The sequence below is a fragment of the Glycine soja genome, chromosome 3 (genome assembly GCF_004193775.1).
Source record: "Glycine soja cultivar W05 chromosome 3, ASM419377v2, whole genome shotgun sequence".
Classification (NCBI taxonomy): Eukaryota; Viridiplantae; Streptophyta; class Magnoliopsida; order Fabales; family Fabaceae; genus Glycine; species Glycine soja.
In genome coordinates, this window is record NC_041004.1 from 43914359 (window position 1) to 43927513 (window position 13155).

The 13155-nt window shown below is 33.3% G+C and overlaps 2 protein-coding genes across 2 annotated transcripts; one reads left to right on the plus strand and one right to left on the minus strand.

Moving 5' to 3' along the window:
• Window positions 1-1106: 1106 nt before the first annotated feature.
• Window positions 1107-5628, minus strand: LOC114407397 (ethylene response sensor 1-like). The gene is made up of 6 exons (XM_028370477.1): window positions 5444-5628; window positions 4110-5039; window positions 2641-3009; window positions 2258-2524; window positions 1837-1964; window positions 1107-1643 (listed from the first exon to the last, which is right to left on the minus strand). The coding sequence occupies exons 2-6, from the start codon at window positions 5016-5018 to the stop codon at window positions 1406-1408; spliced, it is 1911 nt and encodes a 636-aa protein (XP_028226278.1). The 5' UTR covers window positions 5019-5039; window positions 5444-5628; the 3' UTR covers window positions 1107-1405.
• Window positions 5629-9089: 3461 nt separating this feature from the next.
• On the plus strand, window positions 9090-12405 carry LOC114407398 (probable polygalacturonase). Its single transcript, XM_028370478.1, has 6 exons — window positions 9090-9258; window positions 9859-10173; window positions 10428-10536; window positions 10639-10813; window positions 10893-10963; window positions 11305-12405. The coding sequence occupies exons 1-6, from the start codon at window positions 9181-9183 to the stop codon at window positions 12048-12050; spliced, it is 1494 nt and encodes a 497-aa protein (XP_028226279.1). The 5' UTR covers window positions 9090-9180; the 3' UTR covers window positions 12051-12405.
• Window positions 12406-13155: the final 750 nt, after the last annotated feature.

The window sequence follows — 13155 nt, forward strand, 5'->3', positions numbered from 1 at the left end:
ATTATACGGCAGAGCACTGGTTAGTTAATTAAGGAAGTTAAATATACAAGATAGTCTAATTGATATGAAGGCAAAAAAATAAGAAAACAAAATCTCCTATAATTAAGCAATACTTATTATTACTCTATCAACAGAATTTCCTATAATTAAGCTACTAAACAATCATGTTAATATATATGACATAACATAAGCTTAAGAGAGGGGAGAGGGGGATGGCCCCGCCTGCCCCCCCTAACTAATATTTAACATTACAACGAAAAAGTTATGAGATGGAATGAAAGAGTGACATAAAGGTTGGAGTAATAAGGAGGTCACTATCCCAATTCCTCCATTAACATAACATATTGCTGGAGAGCATAACTTTTTTTTAAGCTATTCTTTATTTTATTTTTTTATAAACAAAGTCCTTTTACTTTTAAGAATTTTTGTGAAAAAGCATCTAATCTAAATTCCCCTTAAAAAGAAAAAAAAAATTAAACATTACCTGGTAGCAATATTTTCTCGAAAGTTAATTTTCTTTTTCTGTCAATTAGTTCAGATGAAACGAGAGGGCTAAAAACAAACAAATGCTACTCTTAGGAATTATTTTCTCGCAAAGTTAAGCTTGAAAATGGATTAAGGTTTACATGCACTTGTTTTACAGGGTCCAAAATAGGCTTTGTGTTCGGTTTGGTATTTGGACGTTAATATCCAAACTAAAAAATAAAATAAACATTCAAATGTAAAAAAATTATGGCTTAAGCAACCCAACTGACCAACCATGGCTTAAACATAAATAAAATGATGATAACAATTTGGAAAGGCAGTCTACGCGAATGAAAAATAAAATTACTAAAGTAACATTATTTTATAAATATATACATCATATTAGTTTCATGTCAAGTAATATTTTATGTTGAGTTTATTGTGTGAATTACCCACCCTATATTTGCTATACAAGCATATATTCCGTTCCAATATTAAGCTCCCAACCCACAAATTTTGTACCAAAGCTTCTTGATCCGTCCACTTATCCTATGTTTCTTTCACAAAACAGTTTAAGTTTAGCACAAACGACAGACACCAAATCTAACGAATCACGGAACATGGGGAGGGATGACAACTGATTCATGCCAATACTGTCATTTTTATGAACGCTAAACGGCAAAAGCCACTGACAATATATACTACAAGTCAAATTAAGTAACAGATCGTCTCTCAACTTTGTTTTGTTGTATTGTATTCTAGTTAATACAACAGGAGTTCGCATAAAACCTGTTTGTTAGAAATATGCCTGACATAGTAATCCTATTCTACAGCTGCAAACTGCAAATTATACAATTTAGCACATGCAAAATGAAAGTAGGAGGTTTACTCCATCTTGTCGACTGTGATTGAGAGGTATGCAATTTTGGTGTCTTGGATATTAGAAACTTCTTTGATTGCGTCTAGTAGAAAAACCAGTGTCGTTTTCATCTGTGATGAAGGGTTTAAATCTAGCGAGGCCACCACTTCCACTATATGCTTGGCTTCTGTTTGCAGCTTGATGATCGGATGGATCTGGATTGCCACAAATCCCAAGTTTGACTATAAATGTAGCTGTGCTTCCTTTGTCAAGGCCCTCACTCTCAATCCATATGTGGCCTCCCATGAGGTTTACAAATCTGAATCAATTTTATGGAGGAGTCAAAGGCTTAATAGACGAAACTATTCTTTAAGCTATAGTATTGACATCCATTTAGTATAAATACAATAAATAACGGTGTCTCACTAGGTAATCAACAAAAAATTAATGTAAATAGTGAGAATTGAGAAACTAATGCAAACTCAAAGCAGAATTAGATGCTTTCCCCCTACCTTTTACAAATGGCAAGCCCAAGACCTGCACCACTGCTAGGTCGAGCTGGTCCACTCCGAGACTGGGCAAACTTGGTAAAGAGATGCGGAATATCTTGTGGGAGAATCCCACATCCAGAGTCCTTAACCTGCATAAGGGATATGCTTGGGTCAATAATAACAATAAAGAAAAAGCAATATCTAGATTAACTTCTAACAGTTGTTATACTGACAACAATAATAAAAGGCAAATGTCTTTGGCTTAATTCCTAGGCATCTAGGTATGGCCATATGGATGCTTCAGATGGCTCAATTATTTATAGATAACTGAAGAGTTCAATCACATCACTACCTGGATATAAAACACATGGTATTTTTCTAAATCTTATAAGTTAACAATTAAAAGAATTAAGGCTCAGATATTGAATGGCTCGGTCATAACCTGGACTCGAATGTAGAAATGGCCATCACTAGATGCTGGATAAAACTCTGGAGGTCGCCAATCCTGTGAAGATTCTGGTTTTGCAACTGATACTCTTACAGAAACATAGCCCTCCTTAGTGAATTTGACAGCATTACCCACGACATTCAAAAGAGTTTGTGTAAGCCGCTTTTCATCACCAATGGCATGAGTAGGCAGATCAGGAGACAGAATTAAGGTGATAGGTAACTTTTTCACGGATGCTATTGGTTTTATCAGTTCAACAATCTGCATTCAAGACAGAAAACATGAACACAATGCATAAATGCAGTTCATAGTAAAGACTAAAGAATTATGTTACTGCCTTTTCAGAATAATGAAGCAGAAAATCCTATAGCAATTACCTCTCCCAAAACTCCATGGAGGTTGAATTTTCCCATTTCTAATTCGAGGCTACCATCTTCAAGTCGAGAAAGATCTAGAACATCATTAATGAGTGTTGCCAAAACATTACTACTCTTCAACACTGTCTCTATCATAACCCTTTGCTCTGGCGTCAGTTCAGTCTCCAAGAGAAGTGATGACAATGCTATAATTGCATGCATTGGTGTCCTCATTTCATGATTCATGACAGCAAGAAAATCATTGCGAGCATGAATTGCCATCTCTGCCTCTCGCCGGGCTAAATCTAAAGCAACATTCTGCTCCATGAGTTGATCACGGGCACGCATAGACTCCTCCAAAATAGCAGCATGTGAAAGGGCAACTGCTACCTGTTTGGAAACTACAAATGAATTCAACTAGTAGAGGAATAGACACCAAATATAAGTATTTTGAAATGTTTTAACAATAACACAGCCATGTCACCCAATTTGAGGTGTGTACAAAGAAACAAATCCCACTGACACCAGAAAGTGTCAGCAAAGTTTTGGTATGACAACTTCCATAAAGCCTAATTTCAAACATCAGGTTAACATGGTCATATAATCCAGTAAGAAAATTATATTCCTAGAAAGTACACAAATGAATGAACTGTTTCAGGTAGTTAAAGTAGAGAATGAGGCAGATCCAAACACATACTGAATTACTGATTGAAATTATAGATCTACATCAGATTAGCTCAATCTCTTCTGTCAAGATGCTATTAGATGTTATCACCTTTATCCAATCTCCAAATGGGGTTTGTTAAGATCCCACATGGCCACATCAGCTAGCCAAGATCCCCCTTGAGCTAGCTTTTGGTTGAGTAAGGCCCAGTCCATTCTCAATTTTTATATGGTATCAAACTCTATCCCATTCCTAATATCACGTTAAGGGAAAAGAAAATCAGAGGCATGATGAAATCTAGGTATTGACTAGATGGTAGAGGTTGGGTTATATAGAGAAAAGCAACTAATACAAAGATCACAGATATTTTAATCATTTTAATTACACAGTGAAAAGCAACAAATACAGTGATAACAGATATTCTAATTACTGTAATTACATCCTTTAATCTTGCCTCTGCCTTAGCTAGCTTTTGGGATCAAGTTCACCAAATAGCATTTACTTACCTTCTTTATTCCTCAGTGGGTGAGAAAAACCAATAAATCCTGAATCGTTATTGTTTAAGGCAAGGTCGAATGGCCAATGGTTGATAACCTTTCCCAATTCTCAATTCTCTTAATATTCCATTCTCCAAAACAAGTGCCATATGACAGTAAGAACAGAACTACCAATGACAATGAGTACGACTATCTAAGCAAATTAATAAGGAGTAAAGGAAAACACAATAATGAAAATAAGGTATGGGGAACATACAATCAAAGGCAAGAATGGCACAAGAAAAATGACAACTAGTATGATAAAGGAAATCTCAAAATGAATCCAATACCTGATCTGCAACAACATCAACAAGTTCCAACTCATGGTCTCGCCATTTTCTAACACTGTCAGTAGGGAGGATGAGAACCATGATTGCATAGCTCTTTGCTGAAATATCAGGCCAATCGTTAATTTGAAAATTTGACAGATTCAAAAGCGGCACCCGAACAGCAACAACTTCAGGGGGCACATATCTTCCCACAAGAGGTCTGATCCTGGCCAATGGACAGGTGGGTGGTATCCGCATAGCTTGAGGGCTGTTGAAAACTTCATTGACAATAGGATTGTTTGTTTGCACCGTAGACCCAACTTGCACATGATAGGTTAAAGTATGGGAAAGTTGCAGATTCAGACCACTTCTCGAAGGCATCCATAATGCACACTCCTCCAAGCCCAAAGTCCTCCCCAGCTCCACAAGAGTAGTCTTTAAAATTGTATGCCTGTCAAGTGTGCTCCTAATTTCATGAGTCAACATTCTAACATGTCTTCCCGTCTCTTCCTGAGTAAGAATAAGTCCCATCTCTCTGTCAAGCTCTTCAGCCTTGTTCTTGAGGATCGATTCGCGCCTCTTGACACTCAACAGATCGGGAATAATGTGTACAAGCATCAGTGCCGTCGCACATGACACAATAGCACACGAAACTTTGGCAATCGTCATGACAACAGCAACAGACTTAGAGTGCGGAGAGAATGTCCACAGGTTTATGAAATGAGTTGCTCCACAGAGAACAATAAAGGCACCAAACTGCATAAGCACCCATCTATACGGAAAGAAAGCAGACTTCTGAACAAAATAGATGAGCTCCACCGGAATCGAAAAATACGCAAGAGCAATTAGCACATCCGAGATATACTGATACTTCACAAGAAGTTCATCCGGCGGATACTGCGTATCTATACAATCACAGGACTCCATCATCTAACCCCCGTATGAACGGATCTGTAATAACAGGTATCAAAAAAATTATTCTCTATGCATTTTGTATTCCATCATTTCCCAAAATAGTATTCAAACTTCAACAAGTGAACAATAGCAACAAGTCAACCACCATTAACTTGGATAAATAAACCCTAAAAACACGAGTTAAGAGACCAATCCAAAAAAAAAAAAAAAAAAATCATTACGCGTATCCAACAATCGCTCGAATCCTGATAAAATCTAGCGGAAATGAAAATAACGGAGTATTTGATCTACATAGGATAACGGTCAATATAAATCTGCGGAAGTAAATACAGCGAATAAAAACAAAGCTAAGAGTGTTTATGAAACAGCATAGAGAAATCGTGATGAATGGATCCAATGATTGAGAGAGAGAGAGAGAGAGAGAGAGAGGTGATTATTACGAAAGGAAGAAGAAACAGAGGTGGATCAGGTGGTGGAGGCGCCCATTTGGTTAGGTGAAGACAGGAAGAAGAAGAAGAAGAAGAAAGGAAGAAAGAGTGTGAGAGTGAGTTAAAAAAGCATTCATTAATCCTTAAGCTCTCTCCCTCACGGACAAGCATGGCAAACGCCTACTCTGACTCGGGCGTTCCCTTTTTTCCATGCTTCTCTCATTTTACACACGTGCCACATCATTTTCGGATTGGCTGGGACCTTTTTTTATTTTATATTTTCTCATTTTTGCCTAGAAGCTAATGTGGCTGTGGTTTTTTATGTTAGGAAATGGGAATTCATTGGACGGTGGCCTGGGCCTACTCAGCTTCACTTTTTCTGGCTACGTGTAAAATAAATTTCAGATTCGATTCACCCTTTCAAAAAAATATATTTGAAGTCCTTAATTCTGCTTTGGTGTTCGTAATTCAACTTTCTTGGCCGTGGCATTGTGAAGTTTCTTTGAATTTGGACCACTATATCGATGTGTGTTAACTTTTCCTAATGGGTGTCAAATCCCGTGCATCCGGTCCAAATTTCCAATTGCCTTGTTTGTTTATCAAACCACATGTTTCGATTAAGAATTAATTGGTGTTTATTCACTGATTTCATATTCAAATTATGTTAATTATTTGAATATAAACTTTTGTTATTTATAATAATTATATTCATCTTGAATAAAATTATGATGAAAGAGATACTTGTGTTTCAAATAAAAAGTATATATCTTGAATATGTCATAAAAAATATCTTGAAAAAGACTTAAGAAAAAATATACATTAATAATATAGAAAATTTAACATAATCGTTCAGTCATAACATATTACGTATGATACATTTATTAAAATTTTAAAATAATTATTTTAAAATAATTTAAATGATGATTTATAATTGAATGATAATATAAAATTTTACATTATTAATATTAAACTCTTAAAAGAAATTACAAATAAGTACATTATGTATGAAGTAATGTTTGGAAAGTATTCTTTCCGAATCTGAAAAAAAAATATTTCTTGAATTCTAATATGTAATTACAAATTTTAATGCACAAAATAAAAAATAAATAAAAACTGTCATTTTAAGAATAAAAATACTTTTGAATTATTTTAAGTAAAATCTAAATAAATTCATAGTGGTTACAGCTAACTAAGTTGAATAATCCTGTAAAAAAACTGAGTTAAATAATAGTACATGAATAATCCATATTTGATCATTCATATTCATAGCATTCTACTCTTTTTTTCGCTTTCTTATTCTTGTATTTCATCTTGCTCTTTTTCTTGTAAGTCCCAAAAGGAATCTCCCATTAAACAAAATAAATAAAAAAGACAGTAATGATAATAATGCATCCGTCCTTATAATTTCTACTGGTTTTACTCCTTGGTTAAGTTTTTTTTTTAATATAAATTAAATGCAGTACCAATAAATTTATAATACTTACATACTCTATTCAATCAATTGAACTAGACTTTTTGATATCCTTGGTTAAGTTGAAATAAGAAATAAAAAAATAAAGTGAAATTGGAGAAAAACAAAAGAATAAAAAAGCAAAATAAGAAAAAAAGAAAAATGAAATACAAATTTAGTTCATGAAATTATAATAGACAGATAAATTGCTTCCAAATCTTTTTTTAGAATGAAATAGTCTTATATTATCAATCAATTTTGTCATTGAAATTCTAATGAAAGGACAAATTGATCCCTAAAATAAATAAATGACAAAATAACTTTTGACATTATAAATATCAATTAATTTAATCCTCGATTAAATTAGTTCATTAAAAAATTTCAACGGACTTCTTGTCTCTTAATTTTCAAATTTTTGTGAATTGTGCCCTTAAAAGATCTCATTTTGACTCTAAACTTACTTAATTTTGCAAATTTTGTCCTAACTAATATTTATAAAATAATTGAGTCACCTATTTTATAAGTTAGGATCATAAATCTAAGTAACATATTTTTAAATATTTTTTTATTATGATATAAATATGAAATAGTCTTTGTCAATAACAATGATTAATGTTCATCAAAAATCGTGAGTCTATAGGTAATAAATATTTTTTTCTTATTTCATATTTAAGGTTAAAATTTGAATAGTAAGTCACTTGGTTAAGAAACATAATTTATTATTACTTATATTTATTATTGTTGATTTTTTTTTACTCGTAAAAATTGAACACAGTACTAAAAAAGTTTATAAAATTCATTTATCATATTCGTCTAACCGAGTTAAATTCTCGATGCGTTGTTGATTTATCAATATTAAATCAATGGTTAGTTTTATTGTGTATATCCATGCTCCATAATTTTTTCCACACACCATAAATTTTTATGAGCATTGAATAGAAAAAAAAAAACTAATTAAAACGCGTAACTTTCCTTTGAGGGAGCAAAAGCATGTGGGGACCCAATCTTGTTTACCTTATTACTACAAGGGTAAAAATAATTATACTTAGGGATGCCAATTGTGGTAGGTGCAAATCAGATTTTGTTTTCCTGTCAATCATTTTATTCCAAAAAAGCATTGTTTATATGTTATATTGGAAATTAAGCTTTATTTATGTCTCTCTTGCACAAAGATAACAAATTTTTAACTTGGTAAGTGAAACAAAAATAAACATACCTAATTGTAATATATTCTTAATTCCTAATATATTTTTCATACTAAACCACCCAACAGTACATATTTATTAAAATCTTAAATAATTATTGTGAAATTTGATTTGGTAAGAATTTAAATTTTTTAATAACGTGCATATTATTAAATAATTAGTTGAGTTTACATATATTTTTAACTCACATCCTCACAATTAAATCCAAAATAAAATAATGACACCATTCTGAATAATGAGTTCTTAGGTAGAAATTTTCTCACATCAGATAGGCCAAATGCTCAGACGGCAGGATACTTAAGTGCAAATTACTTAATCAATTAGTTTAATTATCAATTAATAAAATCAACGATTGTACAATACTATTATTTCTCTCAAGTCTTAAAATCTTCAAGACATTCATATTGACCCCATGCAACCTCCATCTGTGTCGGCACGAGCCATGGGAAATACCTTTATTTTGTCAATTTTGATATATTTCCATGGTATATCAAAATCAAAATATTGCCGAGATTTAAGAATTAAAATTCTTTGATCGTAAAAAAAATGATACTTTGAAATATTATTTAAACCTGTGCAGTTATTTTGATTATTTTTAGAAAGAGAGAAATTATTTTTTTGGAGGAAAATATAATAAAAAATGAATCTATTTAGTAAATGAGAGAGATATTTATTAATTTGATTGAAAGTGAATCTATCAATTTAAATAAGGAAAATATATTATATAAAAAAATAAAGAAAAGATAATAATTAATTTAAAAGTAATTAAAAAGTATTAATCTAAATTAGGTAAAATTAAATAATTAATTATTCTTATTTTCACACATTAAAAAACCGTGCTTATTATTAACTTTGCATTAGTTTACTTATTGGATGCGCATAAATTTGTTAATGTGCAAGGTGTTATTCTGGCATTCCCTTTTTAGCTGTCTCTTTCTCTTACCATCCTTTTTGTTTTTTCATTTCATTTTTATTTGTTATGAGTACAGAGTGCTTCCCTAGTAGCATTATATACGAAATACCGGAGCTCTCTTTCTCTTGTTCTGTATTTTATTTTATGTTCTTCATCTAACCCGCTCCTTCTATTTAACTCCATGCAACTGTTCCTGCACTGGATTCAGAACTTTCTTGCCCCATTGCAGTTTCAACTTGTTGCACACATGAAGAGCCTAGTAAGTACGTTGTCTTGTTATACCATGACAAATTTTAAACCAAAGTTTTGTTCTTTTACTTTGTTTTAAGCAGGGGTTTGTTTGTTTTGAGTCCAAGATAGCCTGCTAAGTTTTTTGTTTCACTCACTTAAAACACTTGCAATAGGCCTCGATGTGTATTCCAGTGTTTGGCTTTTACAGTACACTTCCATGTTTATATATAAATTTCTGTGTAGCCATCATAAATTACGTCAATATCTTGTTAGGATCCACTTTTTCTTTAATGAGAATTCTGTGGAGATATTAGAGATTGGTCACTACGCTAAGATAGGTTAGTTGAGATATTGCTTTTTCTTGTCTATGTAGAGATCTTAGTAGTTCAGTGGTACGGTACAGACTACAGAGGTATGTATGGTACAATATTGTTTTCATAATATTGTCCAATTGGAAAGTGGAATTTCACTATCAAAATTTAAACGGTTTGCTTTGTGATGAAGTATTTGCATATCTCTAGAGTGTATGTAGGTTATGTTTTTAAAAATTATTTCCAATTGAATAGGTTGTTACTGTGAAGTTGGAATTGCACTTTAATTCATCTCCTTATTTCTATCTTCTTTTAAGGTGGCAGTGCTTTTACTTGTAGCAATAAGCACTGCCGTGGAAAGCAATGGAGAAGACAATGGTGGACCATGTAAACAGAATGCATTCAAGGCTAGGCCTCACAGTGTGTCGATCTTGGAGTTTGGGGCGGTTGGAGATGGAATAACACTGAACACAGTTGCATTCGAAAATGCAATGTTTTATCTCAAGTCATTTGCTGACAAAGGTGGTGCTCAACTATATGTTCCATCTGGCAAATGGCTAACTGGGAGTTTTAACCTCACCAGTCACCTCACTTTGTTCCTTGAGAGAGGAGCTATCATCATTGCATCTCAGGTTTCATTTCATTTAACAGCAAAGAACAACACATGAAGAATAGTAGAAGTACCATGGAGGATAAAATGGAATCAAATATTTAATGTCTTTTTTTTCTAAGCCTTGCCTAGCTTTAGTAGTGTAGAACTATAGATGATGTGATTTTTCTGCATCCTAAAAAGTTACTATTACTAATGAAGAATATTTTAATAAAGCACTTACTTTTACTCACTCTTGAAAAATTATATATATATATATCTCTTGTATCACTTCAGGATTATTCTCATTGGGACATAGTGGATTTCCTCCCTTCTTATGGTAGAGGAATTGGGAGATATCGCAGCTTGATCTATGGGCAGAATTTAAGCGATGTGGTAATAACAGGTAAGAATTTTCTTTACCATTTTACCATTTAACTATTTCTCTCATAGGATAGGCAATGCAATTCTGTCTTACTTAAATTGATATATTTAATAACTGAAACAGGTGATAATGGAACTATAGATGGACAAGGCTCTATCTGGTGGGAGCTGTTCAGTTCTAATTCCTTAAATTATAGTCGACCAAATCTTATAGAATTTGTTGATTCGGTTGATATCATAATTTCCAATTTGACTTTTCTTGACTCTCCTGCTTGGGGCATCCATCCAGTACATTGCAGGTAGTAGTAACTCATTTGTGTTCACTGAATTCTCAAAGTAAATTGTTCCTTTTTAATCTCTCTTCTTTCCACAATGTAGTAACGTTCAAATTCAAAACATAACTTCTCGTGCACCAGCTGAATTCCCTTACACAAGTGGTATAGTTCCAGGTAAATTTAGTTTTCTCTTACCTCATTAGGATACAACACACAAGCTACACACCTTTATCATAAACTTTTTAGTTGGCTAAACCTTTATTTCACAACCACTAATTGTTTTAATTATAACAGAAGAAAGTAGTATAGTTTACTGTTAATTGATTTATTAGTCCCTTTAACATACTTGTTGATTTTGTTTCTTCAATTCTTATAGGTGTTTCTCGTTAACTTGATATTTTCAACATGCACTTTAGTCACTTAGTGACAGTTTCTTGCATTTCCTTCCTTGGAGCTTATTTTGTAAACAAGTTATTTTTGGGGCATCATGACTCATTAGTCTTAACAACTTTCAGATTCTTCTCGGTATGTATGCATTGAGAACAGTAACATTAGCACTGGTCATGATGCAGTGGTGCTGAAGAGTGGTTGGGATCAGTATGGCATTGCCTATGGAAAACCAACCTCAAGTGTTCACATCAGTAATGTTTACCTACAATCATCATCAGGTGCTGGCTTGGCATTTGGGAGTGAGATGTCTGGGGGGATATCTGATATTATTGCAGAGAAGCTTCATATACTCAACTCTCCTATTGGCATTGAACTGAAGACAACTAAGGGTAGAGGTGGTTATATGAGAGGGATCTTCATTTCTGATGCAGAATTGGAAAATATTAGCTTGGGAATAAGCATGACAGGATACTCCGGTTTCCATCCAGATGACAAGTATGACACAAGTGCACTTCCAATTGTTGGTGACATTACTTTCAAGAATGTGATTGGTGCAAATATTAGTGTTGCTGGGAATTTTTCAGGAATCGTTGAATCACCATTCTCAACAATCTGTCTTTCAAACGTGACTTTTTCTCTCAGCTCTGAGCCATCTCCTTCATGGTTCTGTTCTAATGTAATTGGTTTCTCTGAGGATGTGATTCCCGAGCCATGTCCTGATCTCCAGAGCTCGTATTCCAAGTTTTCCTTTTCTTGTTTTTCTTCTCTATATCCACTCTTTAGTAATGTCTCAGGCTATTTGGATCATCAACCACAAGAATTACAGTCACTCATTTTCATTCACTCTATACATGAGATACAAAATTCATAATCCATCTAGAGCTTCTTCAACTCAATCACAATTTTCCAATAAAAGAAAATTCTTGATGCAAACATGTTCCTTCTCTTCAACATTACAGTCAACCTTCCATTGTTGGTGTCAAGTCCAAATAGTATATTTGTGTACAGCCTCAATTTCTTCATTCATGTAAGAAATTTTTTTGAAGGTGGTGTACAGCCCAAGACACTTTTTTGCTTTGGACGAATCATTTAAAATATATATGGAGTGCTACCTTGATTCTGTCCATCATGAATTGGCATTGGGGTACACTGTGTATTGGTTTTGTTAAAGCAAAGTTGACAGTATATTCTCTTTAATTCTCAGTATATGATTGCTTTTGTTGACTTGCTTGATATGGCAGAAGCATGCAAGGTGATGAAATATAATTTATTAGCCTTGAATTCTACTGACATTGTTTTCTTGTCACGGCAATGCATAGATAATGTTAAACTATTTTAAGGACAGGAATATATTAGGAGGTAGATTTTGATGAACAAGGTAGAAAGGTTAGTGTCTAAATGTTAGGTCCGTGGTTGGTCTTGATTCTTATGCTTTTCCTTTTCCCCGTTGCTAGACAGCTATACTTGACTAAATCTGATGTAGTGGGAGTGGCTAACAATTCCATCAATGGCTGTTCATTGTCCCACTCCACGCTGGAGTTGGGGAACCTGAAGCTGCCAAAATACATCACTTCAACTTTCTTACGTACCATCTAATTAATGGAACCACCACTAAACCAACAATTGGCATGCAAAACATGGTGATCATCGTCATCAAATCTATAAGCGATATATTACTTTCGTCATTTATTTACATTATATTCACATATATGCAAGTACTATGATGTTTTTCAAAAGACCTTGTAACTGTAAAGATGTTCTAAAATAGAAAGAGTCTTGTATGGTTTTAAGTCAAAGAATAACTAATATGTATCCTCACTTCAAACAATTAATTAACGTTTTGATTGCATAAAGTTGTTCATCCAAATATTTATTGTAGTCGCATATATAATAAAACTTGAACTAGAAATAATTTTTAAACTAAAACAACCCGGTGTTGATTTACACACTGGTCTTTGATTGCGTTAAACATACAA

Excerpts from the sequence above, each read along its gene's own strand:
- LOC114407398 (XM_028370478.1), top strand. The coding sequence starts at position 9,181 with ATGCAACTGTTCCTGCACTGGATTCAGAACTTTCTTGCCCCATTGCAG. Across the intron at positions 9,259-9,858 it reads TTGCACACATGAAGAGCCTA|GTGGCAGTGCTTTTACTTGT; the intron begins GTAAGTACGTTG and ends TCTTCTTTTAAG. Across the intron at positions 10,174-10,427 it reads CTATCATCATTGCATCTCAG|GATTATTCTCATTGGGACAT; the intron begins GTTTCATTTCAT and ends GTATCACTTCAG.
- LOC114407397 (XM_028370477.1), bottom strand. The coding sequence starts at position 5,018 with ATGATGGAGTCCTGTGATTGTATAGATACGCAGTATCCGCCGGATGAA. Across the intron at positions 3,010-4,109 it reads TTGATGTTGTTGCAGATCAG|GTAGCAGTTGCCCTTTCACA; the intron begins GTATTGGATTCA and ends GTTTCCAAACAG. Across the intron at positions 2,525-2,640 it reads TCCATGGAGTTTTGGGAGAG|ATTGTTGAACTGATAAAACC; the intron begins GTAATTGCTATA and ends TCTTGAATGCAG.